The sequence below is a fragment of the Epinephelus fuscoguttatus genome, linkage group LG21, assembly GCF_011397635.1.
Source record: "Epinephelus fuscoguttatus linkage group LG21, E.fuscoguttatus.final_Chr_v1".
Taxonomy (NCBI): Eukaryota; Metazoa; Chordata; class Actinopteri; order Perciformes; family Serranidae; genus Epinephelus; species Epinephelus fuscoguttatus.
The window spans coordinates 38,149,196-38,174,528 of NC_064772.1; the positions used below are offsets into that span (position 1 = coordinate 38,149,196).

Genomic DNA, 25,333 nt, shown 5'->3' on the forward strand with positions numbered 1-25,333 from the left:
CAGCTTTTTCTTTCTCTCCTCTTTTATTCTATTTAAACATGACTGACATCATTTGACCACAGGTGATAACGGTGTGACATTTCATTATGGCTTTTTTTTTTTTATTAAACACAGGTATGTTCATTTCATTTCTGTGACCATTTTATTGGTGCTCGCTTGGATATTTACATAAAGAGAAAAAGCTGGATTACAATTTGAATTAAAAAGAATAAGCCAACAAAAGTTTTTGAGTGTGTAAAAATGTAAAGAAATAAAAGTGCTGATTTATAACCCCGAATATACAAAACAGAGACTAAAGAAAATGTAAAGGACTGAAAGTAACTTATTACTATTCATCTGTGCAGACATGCTGGGAAAGAACATTGAATTCTGAACGAGGACATCCAGCCTGTTTTTAATGCATTTTTTAAACAAGATTTTCACAAACAATTTAAATGAGCTATAAATCTTAATCTGTATGTGAATATGTGTCTGCTAATAAAAGCACTGGGCCTCATTCACCAAGAAGTCTTTTCTTAAATATATTCTTGAGAAAGTTCCTGACAAAAGTCTACGTCAGATTCATGTCGTGTTCTGAAATCAGTAAAAATGCTGTGTGAAGCAGTTTCATGTTACAAATTGTTTCTCTGACCGTTTGGCATGTCGGGTCGGGCGACTCCCCCAACACGTCTTTTTTTTTTGTGCTCACCCTTTTCTCATCCAGACATTCAGGAGGTTTTTACCCTGAGCTAGTGATGGCCAAATGAAGCCTCGTGAAGCATTTTCTTTATTTTCTGAGCCCACTAGATGGCGCTCATGGTTTAAAGAGACAGACTCAAAGAATGACAATTCAGTGTGCTTTCAACCTTTTGTTGAACAAAAAGCACCATCTAGTGGGCTCAGATAATAAAGGATGCTTCATTTGGCCATCACTACTGGGAGCCGAATCAGTCACAGGGGTCAAATGGACCTGGTGATTCAAACACTAGTAAAACAGTTTCACGTTAGATGCCAGTGAGACTCTAGTGCTGCTCGTTGCAGAGGGGCTGCCAGCTACTTTGGTTTGTCCGTTCTGGGCTACTGTAGAAACATGGCGGTGCAACTTGGTGATCTCCGTAGAAGAGGACCTGCTCACTATGTAGATATAAAAGGCTCATTCTGAGGTATCAATAACACAACTATTCTTATTTTCAGGGGACTTTACACTAAAGAAGTCCTTATTATTGAATAATATTCCATTTCTGCTGATGTAAATCCTTCACACTGGCGCTTTAAGAACAGCTGGTGAATGAGGCCCATTATTTGTTTTTATGATAAAATTTCATAGGTTTGATATTTGAATACTTGTTGTGGTAGCTTTAAAATGCTGTGTCCATCTTGATGAAGGTGTGCGGACTGTGGAAACAGCAGGAAGAGCATTGCAAATAAATCAAGGATCTTAGCATTCTACCTCTGACATGAGACTGATGTGTTACATTCAGTGAGTCTGGGATATTCATATGTTGTTAATAAAACAAACAAACATGTTAAGTCATAAAGCCATAATCCTGTTCCTCTCATGTTGGCAACATATGACTGTAGCAGATATTAACTAAACTCCTCAGACTCCAGTGCAGTGGTTCAGATTAAATGAGTGTTGTATTGTAGCCTGTAGCGTTTTGCTTTAGCGTTCGGTTGTGTTTGTTTTCAGAATGCAGCGGCGTGCTCATCTCAGGCCGACACATAGGAGTGGTGGAGTCACTGAACTATCCCAACAGCTACCCACACAACACCAGGTGCAGCTGGACCATCCAGGCCAGCAGCGGAAACACCGTCAACTACACCTTTTTATCCTTTCAGCTTGAGGCCACCTCCAGCAGCTGTCAATTCGACTACGTCAAGGTACACAGACACACACTGTTCAGCCACATCTACTGAAGGAAGACCCTGACAGATATCAGCACTCACAGATCCCCTGTCCCCACATTAGCTTGACAGTTAGTGAGCATGATGATTTGATGAACTGATGGGGGCTTTGGTGCCAGCAGTGTGTTGCTGACGAAATCTCATGTATCACCAAACTGGTCTCACCCCCTACTTTTCAAACACTGATACTTGGTCAGTGGCGATTCTATAGTTATGCTCCCATGTGTAGAAGGCACCACTGCAGATATTTGTTTTTAATGAGAATTAAGCTTTTTGATCGCTGTTTTTGTGTTGTGATGCGCGTCATGTTCCTGCACTCTAGGCGTCTGGTGTTTTTGCTGGAGCGTTCTGAACTCCTCAGGTTTAAAAACTTCAACTCAGAGTGGTAAAGCGCCCCATGTCATCTCAGCTTTGTTCCCATTGTCCACTCAGGTGATTTGAGAGGCGGGGCTTCTGTGGTGGTCATGACAACAAGTTTACAGTTGGTAAACAATGGAGGAGAAACTGGTGGTAGTGGTTGCTGGATACCCAGAGCTATATGACTTTACAAAGCACAGTTAGCACCATCTGAATAGAAAACAGCAAGCATGGCAATGTCCATCATGGAGGAGAAGCTCCTGGACCAACTGGTAGTGATGGCCAAATGAAGCCTCATGAGCCTTTTTTTTTTTTTTTTTCCTGAGCCCACTAGATGGCGCTCAAGGTTTAAAGAGAGGCTCAAAGAATGGCAATTCAGTGTGCTTTCAACCTTTTGTTGAACAAAAAGCGCCATCTAGTGGGCTCAGAAAATAAAGAAAATGCTTCATAAGGCTTCATTTGGCCATCACTACCAACTGGTGGTACTCCCCATGATCCAGCCTCTTTTTTAGGGTCTCATGTACCCACACAGATCTCTGTTTATCTGCTGACAGCCTCTCACCCTCAACCAGAGCTACAGACAGCACCCTCTGCCTCAAATTTGTCATATTGTAGCGAGGCAGTAACTTAGGAAAGGAACATTTAATTGAAGCTGTTTTTCAACCACACTCATGCCATAGAACCACAGCAACACACAAAGAGTTTAAAGGTGAAAATGAGCTATATGGCTTATGGAAATAAGGAACTCTGGACGGCACTCTGTCAGAAGATTCCACTCGCAAATATCCGCACGGGACTGAGCTCGAAATGCGACGATGCCGGTGTGTATTTCCAAAGCGCTGTCAGTCACAGGGGTTCAGCCTTTTAGACAATTCCTCCAATCATCGTGCAGACACCGAGCGTCCTCTCTCGCCTACCGCTCCATTAGGTCCCAGGGAAGTTGAGCCTCCCTGGAAGTGACAATTTTGACACATTTATCCAATGAGCGTCTGGCTTTGCTGCATGAAAAAAACCTGCTCAGCGCTGTCTCATAGGAATGCTTGGAGGCTCCGCGTCCACCGTGCTGACATGAGAATGTATGACAGGGAGGTCGCGTTTGAAAACTGGTGATAAACAGCTGTTTGAACATCATAGTCGTGATGTGAAATGCATCCTAATGTAAATTGCAATGTAAATTCTGATTTTAATGTAATTCAATAGTGCAAAGACAAATTTGTTTGCTTTCGCTGCAGCATTAAAGCACCAAATAATCATAAGTAGCCCACTGCAGAGGAGCCATTTGTGGTAAATGCTCATTTAGACCTATTTTTAATGTCGATGTTTTGCTCCTTATTTTGCATTTCCCTGGTCATTTAGAGTCTTTTTTCGGTCAGCAGAGAGTCCGGGGGTCACCAACGCTGACAGCAACACTTGTTTAAACGCTCAGTTTGAAGGTGATGGTGTCGGAGTGTTATACTGTTGGTTTTTCTGTTATTTTAGTCATATACGCTCCCCACTCATACCACTGTCAAATATCACTGTTGTAGCTCTTCGATGGACCTAATGAGCAAGCTCCTTTGATTGGTACCTTCTGTGGATACAGCCCTCCCCCAGCCAACACCACCACAGGCTCAACTCTCACCGTGGCGTTCAAATCAGACTCCTCTGTCTCCATGTCTGGCTTCCAGATGATGTGGTACCAGAACGGTAAGACGGAGACACACAGACATCTGGACTTGCTAAGATTTTCTGTGAAATATATACAATGAGCACAAAAAATATGATCAGTAAGACTGTGCTACTCCAGTAGATTAATGTCAGTGAAATTCATTGTGTCATATGTATTAATGTGTGATTCAAAGGATGAGACCAGAAAACGTCTGTTATGAGACACTACTGATGACCCAACTATACAATGACCAACTATTGTACTTGCCATTGTCACAATCCTAGAGAGTTTATTCTTGACTGGACAGTTGAGATGACCGTACCAGGGAGGGAGGTGAAAAGTTAAAACACTCTCAGCCATAGTTTGGTGCACTAATTCTAAAATCTGCTGACGAACACCGAGACCACAGACTTTACTAAAGTCCAGTTCAGACCAAAGATCTGTGACGAGATGAAACTGATTTAAAACTTTGCAGAGGAAATTATCAGCAGTGTGAAGTGGCCAGTCTGAGCTCGACTCAAGCCGGCTGATGATGTCACCTGACACTCAACATATCTTGTTGAGAATCTTTGGTGTGGACTGGGCTCAAGAAGATCAAGTTGCTGTGAGCACCTCTTGAAAATATACGCTGTATTTCCAGAGAAGCTCTCGTGGGAGTCTAAAGCCATATTGAACTTGCTGATGCGACACCATGTTTGAAGGGCTTTAGTGTGAACCAGTGTGACTTTATGCGTGTGTCCCTGCAGGTTGTGGTGGGGAGCTCTCTGGTCCCAGTGGCTCCTTCAACAGTCCAGACTACCCCAACAGATATCCAGAAAACAGGGAGTGTATCTGGTATATCACCACATCAGCGGGCAGCAGCATCACCCTCACTATCCATGAGTTTGATGTGGAGTTCCACCAAGACTGCAACTACGATGTGCTGGAAGTAAGATACGAACTTATCTGTTAGTGTGCAGCGTGTGTTCATAAAAACTGGGCTCGCTGCAGCATTGATCCAGGTGGTTTAAACTGGTTTTTGGGTCCGTCCCATCCTTGTGAAAAAGACATCTCAAAAACACCTCAAGGGAATTTCCTCAAACTTGGCACAAATGTTCACTTTGCACAATAATGAACTGATTAGATTTCAGTAGTCAAAGGTTAAAGGTCAAGGTTAGTTTGGCCATAAATTATAAATCCACAGAGAGCAAAACGCTGTCATGTGTATTCTATCCTCACAACAACACGCCTATCACGAGAAAAAGACAAGTTTAAACATGTATTTCATGTATGACGCCAGTGCATACACACAGGAAAAATGGGGTTTAGCGAGTCCACTCAAAACTCACTTTACAGGTAAAATGCTCGACAGAAAATTGCTCAGATAATCTACTCTATGAACAAATGACTCGGCAGTGTCGCTGTTGATCTTTCTGAAAGAGTGAATGGTATTGTAGTCGGCCTGTTGAACACCACCTGACTTCTCCTCAGGTGTACGGTGGTCCGGACCTGTTGGCTCCTCGGCTGGCCCAGCTCTGCACCACCACATCCAACCCAATGCAGGTCTCCAGCACCGGCAACCTGCTCACAGTGCGCTTCAAGTCTGACGCCTACGTCAGCGGGCGAGGTTTCAATGCAAGCTGGGCTGAAGTTCAGGGAGGTGAGTGGACATGACTGGGTGTGTATGCCGTCCCTCTGGGGACAGTATTAGAGACTGTGTGTGTTTCGTTAAAGGGACAGACAGAGTGGGTTGAGTTTAGCTGGACATTTTATTTTTTTACAGTACATGAGGTAACGACAGTTATGAATTCTAGTGATGGCCAAATGAAGCCTCATGAAGCATTTTCTTTATTTTCTGAGCCCACTAGATGGCGCTCATGGTTTAAAGAGAGAGGCTCAAAGATTGTCAATGCAGTGTGCTTTCAAACCTTTTGTTGAACAAAAAGCGCCATCTAGTGGGCTCAGAAAATAAAGTAAATGCTTCATGAGGCTTCATTTGGCCATCACTACTGAATTCGCAAGTGAAATAAAGTCTGCATCTAACAGAGAACTGGCAAACAGGTTTTTGAATACAGAATCACAATGTTTCTCTGAACACTGAAGGATAGGTTCATACATATTCACACCGATCAGCCAAAACCTTAAAACCACTGACAGGTGAAGTGAATGACATCAATCATTTCATTACAATGCAGTGTTGTGCTGGAAAACCTTTGGTCCTTGCGTTCATGTGGGTGCTCCTTTACACGCTCCACCCACCTCAACATTGTTATAGACCAAGTACCCCCACTGATTGCAACAGTACTACTGATGACAGTAGCCCCCCAGCGAGGCAATGCACCATGCCACACCACAGAAACTGCTCAGGAAGGGTCCAAGGAACGTGACAAAGAAGTTTAGGCATCGATCTAGCTTTCAAATTCCCAGATCTCAGTCTGGTCGAGCATCTGTGACAAACTGGAACCCCAGAGGTCCTTTGACTGGGGCTGCGACAGGTCAGAGCCAAGTCCGATCTATGAAAGGGCCTCTGACCTGTTGAGGCATGGAGAGAAGACCTCTGGGGGTGTCCTGTGGGTTATGAGGTAAAGTATGCCCAACGGATTAACCAGATTGGGATCTGGGGAATTTGGAGGCCAGGTTGACGCCTTGAGCTCTTAGTGGTGCATTGTCCTGCCATCAGGGAGTGCTGTTGCCATGAGGGGGGTGTATTGATCTGTAATGGTGTTTGGGTGGGTGGTGCGTGTCAAGACCCAAGGTTCCTCAGAAAAACATTGCACTGTAATAAAATGATTGATGCATTCACTTCACCAGCCAGTGGTCTTAATGTTTTGGCCGATCGGTGTCCAGGCGAACTTTTTCTGTCAGTAGCACTGATGCTTCAGATTGAAAGTTTTAGGAGCACCAGCACAACATTTAGGAGCATGGTGCAAATATTTTTAAAACATTTGTAATATATTTCTAATACATTTCTTATGTGTTGTTTTTCACATAAGTAAGACTGTAGAAATAGTCTGGGCGAAATTATTGTTAAGACACAGAGATGACGGGCTCCCCGGTATGTTCTCGATCTTGTTCTGTGGCAGAAAAAAGAATGAGAACCTCCACTTTAATCGACTGTCCTTGCTCCTGCAGGCTGTGGAGGCCCAGTCACTGCTCCATCTGGGGAGATCCATTCTCCATCCTATCCCAGCAGCTATCCCAACAATGTGGACTGTTCCTGGGTCATCAGTGTGGATCCCAACCATCGTGTCTTCTTCAACTTCTCTGACCTGGACATTGAACATCACAGCTACTGCTCCTGGGACTACGTGGCTGTGAGTGACTGATTTAGGAACGTTTGATTTGTGCTGTTTTCATTGGAGCTCCCAGCCCCTTTTATTCGTTTCATTTCTTTCTTTCTCAGTGGTTTATAAATGCCAGTGGTTGCATGTGGATTAGTTACAGCTTGATTCACTGATAAAGGTTAAATACTGGGGAATCCACCCAGGGCTGAGCGGTGAAATGATCTCGAAATGGGATCACAATAAAACATATGTCGCTGATAAACTGAAGTCATATTATAAAGTCGGATGATAAACTAGACCTAGTTAGATCCTGTCAGTCTATCTGCTGTGTTTCACTTTGAAGTAGCGTGGACATTACAAAGTGAGGAGCAAAGTGGCGATGAAGCTGAAGAAGAGCTCATGTTATCCGCATACACGGACGTATTGTGGATTAAAATCAATAATTTGGAAGTGGTTTGGCTACTTGAAAGGTGACGACGCACAGACAAAGACAGTCTGCAAAATATGTTGTCTGTCGGTGCCAACCAGGACGAGAAACATGACTAATCTTTTCCATCACCCGAAAAAGTGGCGTCCCAGTGACTACACTGAGAGCCCAGACAGCAGTAGGTCCACCAACAAGTGTTCAACAGCCGAGCACTTCTGCTGCTGTTGGCAGCGCGAGCAGGCTGCACTAAAACAGCAATCATTAGTGTCCTCTTCCTGCCACGGCAATCCTATACGAAAGGCGACGGAAAAGTAGAGAGATATAACAGACCCAGTGTCATACTTTCTAGCCAAAGACATCATGCCCAGGAGCTCCGTGGAGAAGGACAGGTTCAAGAAATGAATTAAAGTGTGAGGCTGCAGGTACAAGCCCCCAGGCAGGAAATGTTTTTCTCAAACTGCCCTAAACTCACCAGTAGATTTGACTGAGCCCGTCCAGTGTTTGGGAAACACCTTCACGTGGTGAGGGACTTGACTCTTTGCATGACCTGAATCCTGATTGCTCCCAGTGGGCGGGCCAGGGCTTTGCATGGTATTTCCACTGCGCTCAGTGTGTGTGTGTGTGTGTGTGTGTTGTGCTTGGTGTATAAGGCTTCACAGCTTCACTGAAACATTATGTGTGTCCCTCTGTAGATCCACGATGGTCCAACCATAACTTCTCCTCTGCTCGCCCGTGTGTGTGGCACCCGTCTCCCACCCTCCATCACCTCCACCCAGAACACCATCTACGTTCGCTTTAGGTCCGACTCCAGCCGCAGCCACCGGGGCTTCAGCGCCCGCTTCTCTGAGGGTAGGCCTCCTTTCTGACTCTGTCACTACAACATGGATTAAATATCAAATCAGTCAATCCACCTATCAACTCTCTTTCAGTACGAGAGGTGTCACCATTCTAAAATTAGGACATCGATCTAAACAAGCTTGTGATTTCATTCATTCATTCATTCATTCGTTATCTGTGACTGCTAAATCTATTCAGAGTTGTGAGGGGCCTCACAGGGTTGACACTTGAGCCCCTTTTACACTGCCTGTTCAAGGTGAGGATATCGGTGTTCAGTGCTCACGCTTTGCCAAATGCCGACTACAAGACTTTCAGAATCTCAGAAGTGTTGTGCTGCTCACATCACAACACAGTTTTTTCTCAGACTACTGTCGCGTTGACATACAGACGCACAACATGCACAACTGATCTCAGACGCGGTGGAAAAGGTTATTCAGCTTTCCATGAGTAAAGCAAATGATTGCAATCTTCAGTGAAAATACACCAGATGTGACCGTGAGGCGGATCGAGTCAGTTTTACAGGTGCAGGCGTGATGCATTCTGCCTCACACACTTTCAGCCTATATATTAAACAAAAGAAGAATTGCTGATGGATTCTAGCCTGGTGAAACCATCCTAATCTCGCGAGCTCATATTCGATTTCGCTCCGCAGATCAGTCTGGCCATGCAATCATTAAGGCGCATTCTGGCATTCCCAGGCCAGACGAGATATATAATGCCTCCAGTGTGTTCTGGGTCTGCCCCGGGGCCTCCTACCAGAGGGATGCACCTGGAACACCTCTAACAGGAGGCACCCAGGAGGATCCTGATCAGATGCCCGGACCACCTCAACTGACCCCTTTCAACAGGAAGGAGCAGCGGCTCTACTCCGAGCTCCCTCTGGATGTCTGACTGCTCCCCCTATCTCTAAGGCTGAGCCCAGACTCCCCCTTTTTCAGTTGGTTGTATCTGCGATCTCATTCTTTCAGTCACTATGCAGAGATCATGACCATAGGTGAGGGTTGGGACCAGTAAATTGAAAGCCTTACCCTCTGGCTCAGTTCCCTCTTCACCATGACAGTCTGGCACAGACTCTGCAACAATCCGTCGATCCATCTCACACTCGCCTACTGCCTAGAGGGGGCAATCCACTCAGATTTGGAGGTGCTGACTCTCATCACGACCGATTCAAAACAGGCTTAAAGCGGTTATTTCAACAACAAAGAAGCATGTCTGTCTCACTCACACCTTTCCTATGAATCCTCTCTCTGTACGTCTTCAAATCATCCATGCGGGTGACCAGTTCAGCTCTCATGCTCTGCTGGCTGAGGGTTGGAGGACCATGTCACTTTGTTTGTTTGTTTGTTTGTTTGTTTTCAACAGCTTGTGGTGCAACCATCGTAACCGACGATAACGGTGGGTCCATCGCCTCACCACGGTACCCAGCACAGTACCCACCCAATCAGAACTGTAGCTGGATCATCAGAGCACAGGAGCCATGTGAGTGGTGTTAGAAAAGGCCCTCAGACTAGAGGAGGTGTTGCTCTTTACACGGTGTTACACACAAAATGTTCTTTCAACATGCGGCTTGTCTCTCTGTGGCCAGTCAACCATGTGACCCTGTCGTTCACTGACTTTGAGCTGGAGATGATCAACTCCAACTGCTCCCATGACGCTGTCAGGATCCTGGACGGAGACAACTACCAGGCACCTGTCATAGGTGAGCTACACTCTGTGTGTGTGTGTGTGTGTGTGTGTGTGTGTGTGTGTGTGTGTGTGTGTGTGTGTGTGTGTCAGTCAGTGAGAACAGGGTTTGTGTGCCTCACATTGAAGATACACTACGCAGGAATTACTGATAACTGTAAACAGTATCACCAGTGAGAGTGAAAGCCAACCGCAGCTCAGTCAGGAGAGACACAAGATGAATCGTAAGAAGGTCTTCATCAGACCCCATTGTGACATGCATGTTTATGGGAAAAGATGCTAGAGGTCGCCAGAGGACCCATGATAGGATGTTAGTGCGATATTAAGATATTGTAATATATGACTTTTTTTTCCAACTGCAAATTATTTCGCTGGTGGTGGAGGTGAAGAGATGGATGGCTGAAGGATGATGGGATGAGGAGCAGGACTGGGTGTGAGGAGGGACGCATCAGAGAGGGAAAATGCTTTTAAATTTGACAGCAATGATATGATTGGCTAAAGGACATTGTTGCAAAAGCTGGTTGGATTAATTTCGAGTGACGCCCGTAGTCAGCTGAGAGTGTAAAGAGTCTTCTGACTGAACTCCAGCTGAGCGTCACCTCTGTCCACTCGGTGATTCACCTCGCTAAATGTGTGTTTTTCTGCACTGTGTGTGTGATTTTGGTCCCTTCCTCTTGGATGCGTGTTGGCACCTGGTCCCTTGTGATGACCAAATGAAGCCTCATGAAGCATTTTCTTTATTTTCTGAGGCCACTAGATGGCGCTCATGTTTTAAAGAGAGAGGTTTAAAGAATGGCAACCTTTTGTTCAACAAAAAGCGCCATCTGGTGGGCTCATAAAATAAAGAAAATGCTTCATGAGGCTTCATTTGGCCATCACTACTGGTTGCTACCTGACCTCACCTGTGCCCAAGACATCCTGAACACAGCAATGTCAGAAGGAAATAATAAACCCCAGGCAGAGGACAGAGTCTTAGCTTGAATGCATCATGTCAGCTGCTTCAGAGAAACATGTGTAGCTTTAAATTCTAATTTTTCAGGGCGCTACTGTGGAAACGAAATACCTCATCCAGTGACATCCTTCAGTACCTCTTTGGTGGTCAACTTCATCTCCGACTACTCCGTGTCCAGGAAAGGGTTCAGAGCCACCTACTCAGCATCCACCTCCAGTAAGACACCGCCTGGCTGCTCACACTTCCAGCTGGATCATTACAAATTCCTGGTGCAGACAGGAGCTCCACAACTCATTGCTCTTGCCTCTTGTGCTCAGGTTGTGGAGGAGATCTGGTGATGGAGAGTGGTGCATTTAACAGTCCTAACTATCCAGATGCTTACCCGCCCAATGTGGAGTGTGTGTGGACCATCATAAGCTCACCAGGGAACCGTATCCAGCTCTCATTTATGTAAGTCAATTTGAGCGTCTATGGTGTAAAGTGTTCTGAACTCATGGTTCATTGTGTAGTTTTTTTCTGGAGCTGAAACCCACAAAACCAGTCTGAAAATGAAGAAGGCGTCCCTGCATCATAGTTGGTCGATGCGTTCGAGGGCAGTACTTAGCAAAGGGTCAGTTACATATCTGATCCGAGTCATTTGAGTATCATCATATTGAGTACTGCTGCCAATATGGAGTCCCTACCTGATACTTCTATTTTCTTAGATAATGCAGCTGCACAACGAACACTTCAAGTACTTTAAATTATTAAAATCAATCCAGTGTAGATTATAGCCTCTGCTTCACAATTGAATAGCTCTGCAGTGCAATAAAAATCCCTCTCCTGAATCTTTTTGGACTTGTTGCTGAATTTCTCTAGCGTTCTGGTGCGGTCTTTGCCTGAGTAACATGAATGAACTGTGATTAACTGAGTATTTAATTTCATCGTCTGTACAGGTTTTGCAGGGATTGCATTAATAAATTAATCTCATTGGCTTTTTGCTTGCGGGGCTTTTGTTGCACTTGCAGTGGCGAAGTGAGTTTGGTTGTCTCTGTCCCTCCTCTGCCTGCGGTGACACACTGCACCACAGGTGACAGCAAAATGCAGGAGACTCGCACTGAGCTGAAATGAAACAAGTGCTCATTAACACAAAGTTTTGTGCTGCATTTTGCTGTTGTTTATGGCACGTGGTGTTTCGCAGCGGTCAGGATGCAGAGTGATGGAAAGACAGAGAGTTTAAGACAGCTGCACTCGTTGGGCTGCCGAGCATAAACGTTCTGCAAGTAAAAACATGTGTTTGACATGTGACATAAAACAGAGGATCAGATCAGATCGGGCTCTAGATAACTGATCCTGATTCACAGTAAGAATAGACAGAGAAGGTTGCCAGCAAGACAACATGCACATTCCCAGTTTGGGCTCAGTACAGTTAAATGTTTCATACATGTTCTTTGTATTTATAATGAATCTCTGGCTGATGTTTTTGTATCCAGAGAAAATGTTATAATTCAATATCATTCACCGTCTTCTTGTGTTTTGTTCAGTATGTTTCACCTGCAGGGAGACTACGGATGTCAAAATGACTACCTGGAAATCAGAGAGGGTAACTCCACTGGCCATCTGGTCGGTCGCTTCTGTGGAAACTCGCTCCCCTCCAACTATACCTCTGTGATTGGTCACATCCTGTGGGTTAAGTTTGTCTCAGACGCATCTGTAAGCGGAGCAGGATTTCGAGCCACCTTCTCACACTGTGCGTGTCACCAGTCTTATCAGTTGTAGTTCCTCCAACAGGAAATGTGTCACCAGCATTTAATAATGTGTGAGTTAACTTTGAACTTCTTGCTGTTTCTCAGTGTATGGCAATGATGTGGAGGGGGAGTTTGGTCAGATAGCTTCCCCACTGTATCCCAGAATGTACCCCAATAATGCCCACTACCGCTGGACCATAACTGTGGAGGGAGACAGCTACATCCAGATCCGCTTTTTGGACATGGACATAGAGGACCTGCATGACTGCAACTACGACCACCTTAAAGTAAGACTCTGTGTGCTGTGAAATCACACAGTATCCTTGATGTTAGCTGTAACAGTTACAGAATATTTAACCTGTTGTGATTCCCAGGTCATCCAATAGCAAGGCTTTGTCACGCCCCTCAAATAAGTTTGTTACATATAATGTGTCTCCTGATGGACACCAGTGTGTGACAGCTGTGTGTTAATGTTGTAACGTTACAATAAAGCAACAGGATGTAGGTACGTAAGTTAGGTAACAGTATGTTAAAACAGCACTGACTTCTGGTTTCACACGGGACACAAACTGTGGTCTCGTGGGTGAAAGTCGTGTTGTTTTTTGACCCATCCACCTCTCCTCCTTACACACACTTTCTTTATACTGTCTCATAAACATTATCACGCATCTCATAAACACGCTAAAGGGGTCGATATCAAATGTCCAGCGGTCGGTAGTTGATGACCTGGGAATGAGAATGGTTTGGAATGTGTGCAGCACCACGTCAAAGTCTGAGATGCAGTGTATCGTTTCAAATACTTCATGAGTACATGAGTACTTCAACACTCACAAAGTTGAGTCATGTTTATCCGTTAGTTAAAATGGATCCACATACATGACATCATCGATCGCACATCGAAGTGCAAATCAAAGGGTTTTTTTCAGTTGATGAGATACACAACATTACAAACAGTGAATGTCAGTCAACTCCAGCCATTTTAACTAAGAAGCTGATATTCTTCCCTCACTTGTGAACAAGACCTTGAGATACTTAAACTCCCTCGCTTGGGGCAGTAACTCTCTCCCAATCTGGAGGGGGCAATCCTCCGGTTTCTGGCAGAGAACCATGGCCTCAGACTTTGAGGTGCTGACTCTTATCTCGGCTGCAAACCGCCCCAGGTCATGCTGGAGATCAGTGCGATGAAGCCAACAGAACCACATCATCTGCAAATAGGAGAGATGCAATTCTGAGGTCTCCAAGCCGGACCCTTTCCTACCACCAGCTGCACCTTGGTGCAGTAGATTGAATTTGGTAAGACAGCTCCCATCACTTATGTCCACAATCCTTGTTTGCCTGCAGATCTTTGATGGCCCCAGTGTTCATTACTACCCCATTGGAACATTCTGTGGTCTGGCCTTGCCCCCTCCCCTCAGAAGCTCTGGGAGCACTGTCACCCTGCAGTTCCAGACAGATTCTTCAGTGAGAGGAAGAGGTTTCCTCGTGGAATGGACAGCTGTCCAGGACTCTGGACCGCCACCCACCATCACACCAGGTTAGAACGTCTGTCTTGTTGAGCCTTCGTGCATAAACCGCAAAACCTGTAAGACATGCACAATGAATGCTACTCTCCAACAAAGATGTAGAGGAAAAACAGATTGGTTATGATGGAGGTAGATTTGAACAAGCAGGTTAGCACAGGCTTAACTTGTACCTTATTAATGTCAGCCTCGTACTCAAAGTCAGTCAGTGTTTTGATAGTTGGTGCTAATTCCTAGGTACTCCTAATGTGAAGCTCAGGACTTGAATATGTTTTCAAGATTGGCTTTCATCCTGCTTGCGAAATAAAGATCTGATACACACACACACACACACACACACACGTATATATAGCGACGGTGTCATCCCAGGTCCAGCACACTGAGACTGCACTCTAAGAGGAACGAGGGAGCACCCACATGAACGCCAGGACCAAAGGTTTCCCAGCACAACATTGCATTGTAAAGAAATGATTGACGTCATTCACTTCACCTGTCAGTGCACTGGGAACAATAAACAGTTGGATGTTCCGTCATGGTCTGTCTCTGCATCCAGGAACTTTTTGTTTATGACTGTTTTGCATAATTTGCAGTTGCTCATCAGATTATCTGTCTGAGTTCACTGCAGTGTTTCTGTTGTGTTCATTAGTCCATTCATTATTAATTCATGTTTGTGTCCGGGTTTATTTTGTGGCCACTCTCCAGGATACCATGGTCGTACTTGTAATGCCTCCGCACTGCCGATAGTTGTAGCCAGAGACATTGTACTTTCTGGTAGTCCACCCCATTCTCATGAACGGGAAGAACGATACCCTAAGAACGCTTTGAGGGAACTTGGTCACTGTGAACTTTTACTTGTTAAATTCCGATGAACGTAATCTCTCAAGAATGCTTTCAGGAAATGTCTTCTAATTTGACACAAACGTCCATTTAGACTGAAAAATAAACTGATTAGAATTTTGTTTTCAAAGGTCAAAGGTCACTGTGACCTCACAATACATGTTTTGGCCATAACTCAAGAATTCATCTGCTTATTGTTACCAAACTTGACACAAATGTCTAACAGGATAAAATAATGAAGGTCAAAAGGTCAAAGGTCAGCTTGACTGTGACATCATCATGTTTTAACGTCATATCTCAGGAACAGAAGGGGAGACATTTGGTCAGATACTGAATTGGTGACTCTAATCTTGAAACTGTGCTGATTGTATAGATCTTCTGTGTGTGAAGCATCCATGTTTTCACTGACATGGATGGAGACTGTCAGAGACACTGGACTGGTGGGCGGAGTCATACAACCACAGGGTGGACTGGTGGGCGGAGTCATACAACCACATGGTGGTCATTCTAGTTCAGTTTAGTGTGTGCACCATCTGATTGAACCTGTGTGTGTGTATCTCAGGTGCATGCGGTGGAATGCTGATGACAGGGGACACTCCTGGTTTCCTCTTCTCTCCTGGCTGGCCTGAAAGCTACCCTCCTGACCAGGAGTGTACCTGGTTGATTCGTTCCCCAGACTCAACTGTAGAGTTGAACCTCTTGTCTCTGGACATAGAGGAGTTCTCCAACTGCTACTTTGACAGCCTTGTCATCAGAGACGGTAAGCCATGTGTTACGGCACCCCACAGGATGAGACAGTGATGAAAAGCCTTTGGATTTTACATTTTTAGGACCTTATGAAAAATGAAGGAACTGCTGTATTTCCTCATCAGCGGTGACACAGATGGAAGTCTGCACCTGGTTTATCGTCCACAGAACAAGGCTGCACGCCCACATTGTCACAACAAAATAGAACAGGCTGCAGTGAGAGTCTCTCTCCATGGGATATTTCAAAATAGCAGCTTTGTGCATTTAGTCCTTCTCAGGCAAGCTCAGGGGTTTAGTGTTGCTGTAGCCCACAGGAAGTGAGGATTAGAATATATGACCTTCACATAATCCGCTCCAAATGAATCTATATTTTTAAAGTCATTACTAAAAGTGTGTGTCATATAAAAACTAAAGTGATGGTCAAAGTTGTCACAGTGAAATTTAATATCTTTCTTTTGTTTCACTCCTACAGGTTATCATGTGACTTTTGCTTTTACTCTGTAACAGATGTTTAAAATGTAAATTTAATACTGCTCAAAATTACTTTAGTAAAAGTAAAATTACTTCATCTGAAAATAAAAAAGTACAAGTACACAAAAGTTGTTATCCTGTTAGAAAGTTTGTGGCACTCAGATGCACCAGAGGTACAGACGAAGGTAAACAATAGCATCCCAGAAGAGCAGAAACACCTGAAATCCCCGAGCCTTTGATGATTGCTCCCATTACCATGACAGACAAGAACCAACCTGAATGAATGTCAAATTCAATGACAGCAGCACACTGCGGAGTGAGGCCTGTTTGCTCCTCTGTACATCCTGTGATTACCTTCTGTGTGTGTGTGTGTGTGTGTGTGTGTGTGTGTGTGTGTGTGTGTTCTCAGGTGCGAGCAGCCTCTCCCCCATGTTGGCCACTGTGTGTGGTCGAGATCCTCCAGCTTCTCTCCACTCAACAGGCGACTCCATGTTCATCCACTTCTCCTCAGACAGCAGCATTAGTGGCCGAGGCTTCAACGCCTCCTACTCCAGAGGTATTACAGCAGCGGCAAATGAAACGTCTCAGTATTCTAATCATAAAACTCCAGAGCTGCCAGGAAGCGTCAGTCAGATCAGGAGCAGCATTGTTTTGGTTGGAGGTCTGTCCAACTGTGTGGACTGACAAACTAATCTACAAATCAGGAGGAATTTACTGGTCCTGGCCAAAACAGTACAACACATAACCCCCTCTTAAGAGCTACCTTTACACTGAATATTTTGTCCAAGATAAAACACATTCATCAGTCAGCTGTAGAGGTGCCTGGAGGTCGATTTAAGTACCTTTGGGAAAAAAAAAAAGCCAGACCAGTGTTTTTACTTCCAGGTGGTGTCTTTATATTTACCATACAGGCATGACAGTGGCAGTCGTCTTCTCATCTACCGTATCTACTCGTATTTAGCATTTAAACAGATAAATATGTGGCTTAACAAATGAAATGTGTGATGAGGATTATTATTAAATCAAGCTTTAGTTCAGTATCTTGCCTTCTACATCACCAGTGTCCAACATGTTTGTAGACCAGGGTCCCAATTATCTTTCAAGCTATGTGAAGCATAAGTGAGACTCCAGGGCTTCATCCTGATATCCTTCCTTGACTCCTCGACTCCTTGACCCCTCTATCCTCCATCACTTGACCAGGAAATCGATTGAGGACGTCTTGATTTGTTAAATGCGCTGGGAGGAGTTGAGGAGAGAGGAGGCGTTCAGAAGAGAAGGAAGAGAGGATACACCAGTGCAGCCTTAGCAGAGGTGTTTTACCCCCTGATTGGATATCAGTTATTGATTGGACAGCTGATCGGACTGATCTGATGCATCAGTTTCATACAGAGTGAAGAGATTAAACTCAGTGTGTCACTGACAAGTTTGATATTTGATTTGTTTTCTGATTCATCGAGTTCAAAATCTGTCTGTCTGTCATTTCCATTCAGTCACTCTCAGGCTGATCATTCCTGAGCAACATTTTAATTTTCCCTGAAACATTTGACCTAATAAATTATTTCCAGTGTTCAAAGACACATGATCATATTAAATTAAGCTAAATTAAATTAATTATATTAAATGATGAACTCACAATCAGAATATCAATAAATACAGATGTAAATAATGAATGAATCATATAAAGACACTGTGTGACTCTGAGCAGGACACAGCACAGATTATAAATACAGAACGCAGGTTGTTGATCACGTGCAGCTGATTGTTAGAGAGAGAGAAAACACTGCTGCTCTGTTAGTGAGAACTGTGTACGTAACATTCTGTGTGTGCAGACACAGACAGCTGTTGATAAAGCCTCCTGGCAGCTGACCCAGCTGTGATCAGCTGCCGCCGCCGTCATCACAAACAGATGTCGCTTCACGTGACTCTTCAGAGGAAGAGACGTCTCATTTGTCTTGAGACATATTTCCTCGTTTCTTCTCTCCTCGTGATTTGGAGATATTGAAGATATCAGCAGTGCTCAGATGTGTGAAGGCTGTGCCCCCCAGTGGTTGAACAGTGCAAAAGGAACGGTGGAAGCTGGGACTCCTGGAGCCATATTCACAAACACTCTGGGAATACTAAGTCAGTGATTAAAGAAAACCCTCAGAGCAACTGTGAACAATAAGGGACAGAGAGTGACCTTAGTGAGGAGGTGTGGTTGGTATGACTCAGTCTTTTAACAGATGTGATTGGTTGTCCTTTTGAGAGCCTGCGAGCTGAGGACACCCGGTGTGGAAATGAAATGATGCGCATCACAATGTAAGACTGTGAAAGTGCTGTCATTGTTTGCTGACAGACCCCAGTCATCACTGCTGCACAGTTGCCAGATATCTTAAAGTTGTGATGACTTTCATTTCTGGAGTTATGTTATTATGTGTTGGGTGGGAGATTGGTTCACTCCTGCGTGAGACTGACGACAAACATTATCCCTGCAACATCTTATTGGTACAGTTTCATTCACTCGCTGTCATCCAGTGTTTGGAGAATATTCTCCAGCCTCTTTGTCTTTCTGCCACTTTCTGCTGAAGCCTCTTAAAAGTCCTCCTCCCTGCTCCGAACACTTTCTCACCCACCTGTCAGTATGGACCAACATCTCTGAGGAATGTTTCCAGCACCTTGTTGAACCTGTGACACCAAGAATTAAAAAGGAGGGCCAAGCTTTCACCAGCAAGGTGTACCTAATAAAGTGGCTGCTGAGTGTATAGTAAATGGAGAGTGATAAAAACATAACTCTCATTTAACTGGAGAGAGTTGTTGGTCATCCAGTCTTTAAATCATTCCATTAGACATTCAACGCTGGACCTTTGTGCCCATGTCTTATCCCTGTCACGCTCTCCTGCTGCTAACACCACGCAACGATGCTAATCATATTAACATGATAATAATCCTAGTACTTGTCTTTTAAGGTTGTGGTGGCCTGCTGCATGTGGACAGGGGCGTGCTGAACAGTCCCCGCTACCCCCAGAACTACCTGCCTGGTCTGGACTGTAGCTGGCATGTCATGGTGACGCCTGGCTTTAAGGTTTCTGTCAGCTTCCAGAGCCCCTTCCAGATTCAGGGCTATGGATCTGGATGCAGCACAGGAGACTACCTGGAGGTAAACAACACAGAGATGGCAAAGTCATGTCTGATTGATTCTTCTGTTACACAAGATATTTGCAAGTATTGATTATAGTAATAAAACATTTGTCCAACCAAAAATAACTCTTCCGTTTCTATTGTTTCTGTTGTAAAACACTCAGGTTCAACAACTTTATTCCTTCGTTTTTTATGTATTTTTCTTGTCTGAGGTTTTGGATCCACTCTTCTCTTACTCACAGTAATTATTTCCTCGCTGCTTTCTCCACAGCTCAGGAACGGTCCTGATAGTTCATCTCCATTACTGGGGGGACGTCTCTGTGGTTCAAGTCCGCCCTCCCTCCTCCAGACCACTGACAACCACCTCTTTATACACTTTGTATCTGATGCCAGCAATGAGGCGACTGGCTTCAAGCTGACCTTTGAGGCCCACAGTCAGGGTATGACCACCACTCTTATTTCTGTTTTCTCTGGGTCGTTCCAAAATCAGATCCTACCCACTCCCGCTCCGTCTCAGAGTGTCACTCCATTTGTTTCACCTTAACGGCTGAATGACGCTCCCTGCATCAAGGTGTAGGGTGTCAGCGACACACTTCCCTCTGCAGTTGTCATTATGTTTGGAAACCATGGAGAAAAGTCTGATTACAACTTCAGTTGTGAATATTATCCTGATGTTATTAAAGTAAATAGCCTAAATGAATCGATAAATAAGTAAAAAAGATAAATACGTAAATAAATAAATAAATAATACATAAAAGGGAATAAAACTTATCCTTGAGATTCACTGGTGACATTTCTTATCTTTTACTTTTGTTAACATCTTCTTGTTTTTCGCTCTAATGTTTAGAAGCTGCTCCTTTTTGCAGCAGTCACACTTTACTGTAAAATAAACCAGACTACGGTTTTATTGAGACGAAAGAGGTGTAGATCAGATCTAGAGATAATGTGGCATTTAAGATGTTAACGTCTCTATGACAATATTAAATGCTGAACGGTTTATATTCCTCTGGGTAGTCATGTGGAACTTTATTTGTACGGAGCATCTTCCATGATGAACACAGTTCAGTCAGGAACACTTTAGTCAAAGAAAACTTTATTTCCATTTGCAGATAGATTTGGCAGCATGGCCTCTCTGCCTTTCCATACGCCTATGTGGAAGGCCTAGGGCAGAGAGAGCACACCTCCCTGCCCCTCCACGTGCATCTATGGAAAGCCTAAGGCAGGGAGAGCAGCAGCAAAGACCCCCAGGAACAGAACAGAGCAGCATCAATGACAAACAGAAATGACACTGATAAGTCAGACACAGCATGAAAAGGAGGAGCTGGGGTGGAGGCAGGTTGCAAAGCAGCTCGTAGAGGAAGCAGCAACAGTAGGCAGGTCAGAGCAGTTTGAATAGGGCGCCATGGTTGCAGAGATAGGAATCATCTGATCGATCAGCTGGAGATCAGCTGATGTAGCTGGGATGTGAGCTGAGCTTGACATCGTGTCCTGTCTGAACTAACGCTGTGCTGACTTTGTAGATTAGATTTGAAATTCCAGAGGGGAGGTTTTCACCATGAGCCCCTTCGGGTTTCTCTACTCTCCTGCACAATCCCTGCCATGTATATTTTTATATACTTGTTGTTATCACATCTTGTGTGCAAACAAAGTTTAATTCAGTATTTGCTATCACACATGTGAGGAGAAGGACTGAAATGAGTAATGCAGGTCTGTTCCAAAGTGATCCAACATAATGTTATTGTCTCTCTGTTCGTGCAGCGTGTGGAGGCTTCATTGAGCTGAATGATAATGATCCTCCAGGATATGTCACTTCGCCTAACTACCCTCAGAACTACCCCCAGAACAGTGACTGTATCTGGGTCATAACTGTGCCCAATGGAGAAGCTGTCCAAATTGACTTTGAGGATGAATTCTACATCGAGCCCACAGCCAGGTACAGCTGCTGCTCTCTCCTCAGGCTTGTTTGGTTATTTTACACCGCTCAGATTTAGTGTATGGTCAGTGCGCCTTGTTTTTACCACACAGTATTTGGAACCAAACTGTCCTTTTCATTCACTTTGCTTTTCTTTTCTAAAGTTTCATGATTTTCAATGATTTATTGATAGATGCAGTGAGATTCATTTGTACACCTCATCCCCTCAAAGAAACTGATCATCAGTTTGATTTAAGCACAACCTGTGTTCCTACAGATAAACTGATGTCTTGACAGTTCATTGGCTCGTGGGGTTGTGAGAGTTTGGAGACGTAAAATAGACCCAACATTGTTGGAGGAACCTTCTTACTAAACCTGAACTTTCATATTCTGTCATCTTCTAGCAGTGCTTCAAGAAATGCTTTCCTTTATTTCTCAGCTGTGTGTATGACTACTTGGAGCTGCGTGATGGCTCCACTTCCAACAGTGATTTAATCTCCCGCCTCTGTGGAAACACCCGACCATCTACCCAACATTCAACTGGCTCCTCCATGCTGCTCAGGTTTCGCACTGACACCAGTGTCACGCACAAAGGCTTCAAGGCTAAGTACTCCATAGGTAGGCAAACCAAAGGTCAAGACCACTGTGGCCTTAAAACCGTCTCGTTCTCATGAATGCAATATTTCATAACACCTTATGGGAATATCTTCAAATTTGACAGACTTTTGTTTTTGAAAGGTCAAAACAAAACATGTTTTTGAGCAAAACTCAAGAATTCATTCACTAATTATGACAAAATTTCACACAAATGTCTAACAGGATGAAATAATGAAGGTCAAAAGGTCAAAGGTCAGCTTGACTGTGACATCATCATGTTTTAACGTCATATCTCAGGAACAGAAGGGGAGACATTTGGTCAGATACTGAATTGGTGACTCTAATCTTGAAACTGTGCTGATTGTATAGATCTTCTGTGTGTGAAGCATCCATGTTTTCACTGACATGGATGGAGACTGTCAGAGACACTGGACTGGTGGGCGGAGTCATACGACCACAGGGTGGACTGGTGGGCAGAGTCATACAACCACAGGGTGGACTGGTGGGCGGGGTCATACAACCACAGGGTGGACTGGTGGGCGGAGTCATACAACCAGAGGGCATAATTCTACATTTGGATATGGATTTAGTCCTAGTTATGACATAGTTGACTAATGCCCTCTATACACTGTGCGATTTTAGCAATCTTGTAAGACCACTGCATGACACACTGTGAGACGTGGATCTAATAAACTTTGGTACGACGTCAAGTTTGATGTGTGCAGATTGTACGATAGCCGTTTACTACTGAATCGCAGGTTACGATGTACGTCAATATGCACCGCATCAGCGTACGTCATCCATCTGCGCCACCATAGGTAGCTTGCTCACCTGGAAGTTGCAGTTCCTCCGCAATTTCCTTCCATGCAGCATTTTTTCTGGCGGTCATGATAGCAGCTGGAGGAAACATCAAATCAACAAGGCTTCTGCTGCCACAGCTCCACCAAACTTTCCTCTTTCTGGGAGTTCCACACACTTCTTTTTGTTCGTTTTACCTCCATGGCAAGCGATCATTTGTTTGGGTTTGGCTCCAGTGTCGTGGTTAACATTGCGTCATTTCCTGCTGCATTTCTATTGGTTGATTAGTAGACGTAGGTCGTAGCAGCTGTCACACTGTGAGACAGTCATCCTAAATTTCTGACACTGTCAAATTTTATCTCAGGTTATCTTTGGTCGCAAGACGTTGACAACGGCCGTCCTTGAACCTGTCTCACAGTGCGACGTAAGACCACTGTTTTAGAGCCACAACCAAAGATATCGCCACGTTTCTCCCACAATGGTCATCTTTCGTCTGGGACAGCCCAAAATCGCACAGTGTATACCGGCCATAACAGTGACCTGTAGACGTACACTAACACAAACACTTGAAGCCAATCGATGTGAAGTTCTGCTTTGATGTGTTTGAAAATATGTAACTTGAAGCCCTAACCCTGACACGAGCAGTGGCTGAAGTCACCATATTCCATTACAATCTGGGAGTTGATACGCAGATGCTAGCTACTGCTAGCATAGCTAGCTAATTGAAATGTTGACTACTCCCACTCCTGTGAAGTGACTGGCTGAGTTAAAAACTAATAAGTGTTTGACAGACATGGGATCGTGAGCCTCTGATTGGCGACATTGAAAAATGATTGACAGATATCCCGCCCTCTGGAGCTCACACATGTGCACGTCTAAAACAGTGGTTTTCTGGCTCTGCAGGTGATGATATTGGCAGAAATGGTTTATGATGTTTGACGATGTCTTCATTATATCTACGTTTATGTCTTCGTTTATATCTACGTATGGAGCGAGTCCTTATCCTCGGTGTTCGGCATGTTGTAACTATAGAAGCCCAGGATGGACAAACGAAACACTGGACCTAGATAGAGCTATATGTGTTCTTGTGTCTGCCACCATACGTCTCCTACACACTTAGCAGGCAGGAGAAGTTTTAGTTTTGCCTCTAAATCCTTCATGACAGACCTTAAAATGTTATAAAGATGCAGTGAAAATGAAGTTTAGTTAAGTTTAGAATTCATATCAGCATTTGAAAAGGAAAAAGAGCCCAACACTAATGGCCCTGCTCTTACTTTATTTCATTTCCTCACAGCAACATGTGGAGGTACCTACATAGGTCAGAGGGGCTCAGTCCACAGCCCTGGCTTTCCAGGATCCAACTATCCTGACAGATCCAGTTGTGAGTGGTACCTGGAGGGGCCCACGGGGCACTACCTCACCCTCAGCTACACCAGCTTCAGCCTGCAGACCACTTCAGGATGCTCCGCTGACTATGTCGAGATCAGAGAGTACAATGCCTCAGGTAAGACAACCAGAGGCTCTTTTCAGCATCGTTTTGTGTCTTCAGAGCCACCACCAGATTCTACAATAACAGCAGGCCTGGGTGTTTTAAGTCGCTTCACAGTGATGCATCTGCAAAAGTTGAAAATGTTTCACTCATCCCATCTGTGTGCTGCTAGCTCGCTTATCTCAGTGTTATTGGTGCATTGGCTGTTTGTGGTGAGTGAATGTGATGCAAAAAACACTCCAAATGAAGTGAGTCATTGAAGATCACTCCCCACTCAGAATGAACACATCTACCCGTGTGTCTTAAGTGGCATCACATCATCACCAGTGATACTGTACATTTATTTTTCCAGCAAAAGTTCATATGTCTGGAGGGATGAAAGGACAGCAGAGTTAGCCACTTTATGACGCTAACACGATGAGGTAACACACATTATCAGATACATTTCCTGTGTTGTGCTGTGGTTGTAGGGCGCCTCCTGGGCCGGCACTGCGGCAGTAACCTTCCAGCTTCCATGGACACGTCTGACAGTTTTGCCTACGTCAGGTTTGTCAGTGACGCCAGCGGTAATGCAGCTGGCTTCAGTCTCTCCTTTGAAGCCAGCGTTGAAGGTACGGTCATTTTCAAGATACTGGACAAAAATTGTTGCACAAACTGTGTAACATTGACATGAAGCATTTTCTTTATTCTATGAGCCCACTAGATGGCACTTTTTGTTCAACAAAAGGTTGAAAGCACACTGAATTGCCATTCTTTGAGCCTCTCTCTTTAAACCATGAGCGCCATCTAGTGGGCTCAGAAAATAAAGAACATGCTTTATGAGGCTTCATTTGGCCATCACTACTGCTAAGTAGTTGGAACCACCAGCTTTACGCTGTTAAAGCCCCCTCTAGTGACCAGTGTGGGATCACCAGAATTTACTTACCTGGTCAATTTAATGTGGGTTACAATGACATATGTGACACGTGTGGTTGTGGCTCAGAAGTTAGAGCAGGTTGTCCACTAACTGGAGGATCACCTCAATAGCGCACCCTGTGGCCATTAGTGAAACCCCACCTTACTACTTC

At 44.4% G+C, this 25,333-nt stretch overlaps 2 protein-coding genes across 3 annotated transcripts in view; one reads left to right on the plus strand and one right to left on the minus strand.

The window, feature by feature from the left end:
• The window catches only part of LOC125882019 (uncharacterized), a 212,984-nt gene that overhangs the window by 137,406 nt on the left and 50,245 nt on the right, over positions 1-25,333 (minus strand). The gene's annotated exons all lie outside the window — the stretch shown is intronic.
• The window catches only part of cubn (cubilin (intrinsic factor-cobalamin receptor)), an 86,763-nt gene that overhangs the window by 37,851 nt on the left and 23,579 nt on the right, over positions 1-25,333 (plus strand). The window contains exons 27-47 of the mRNA XM_049565429.1: positions 1,670-1,860; positions 3,768-3,927; positions 4,636-4,817; positions 5,360-5,528; positions 7,001-7,182; positions 8,272-8,428; positions 9,779-9,895; positions 10,002-10,115; positions 11,139-11,267; positions 11,369-11,501; positions 12,575-12,780; positions 12,884-13,065; positions 14,120-14,312; positions 15,698-15,895; positions 16,763-16,909; positions 19,299-19,489; positions 19,742-19,910; positions 21,229-21,403; positions 21,822-22,000; positions 24,072-24,281; positions 24,737-24,877. Of these exons, the coding sequence (XP_049421386.1) occupies positions 1,670-1,860; positions 3,768-3,927; positions 4,636-4,817; positions 5,360-5,528; positions 7,001-7,182; positions 8,272-8,428; positions 9,779-9,895; positions 10,002-10,115; positions 11,139-11,267; positions 11,369-11,501; positions 12,575-12,780; positions 12,884-13,065; positions 14,120-14,312; positions 15,698-15,895; positions 16,763-16,909; positions 19,299-19,489; positions 19,742-19,910; positions 21,229-21,403; positions 21,822-22,000; positions 24,072-24,281; positions 24,737-24,877 (3,525 nt within the window). The remainder of the gene's footprint in view (positions 1-1,669; positions 1,861-3,767; positions 3,928-4,635; positions 4,818-5,359; positions 5,529-7,000; positions 7,183-8,271; positions 8,429-9,778; positions 9,896-10,001; positions 10,116-11,138; positions 11,268-11,368; positions 11,502-12,574; positions 12,781-12,883; positions 13,066-14,119; positions 14,313-15,697; positions 15,896-16,762; positions 16,910-19,298; positions 19,490-19,741; positions 19,911-21,228; positions 21,404-21,821; positions 22,001-24,071; positions 24,282-24,736; positions 24,878-25,333) is intronic.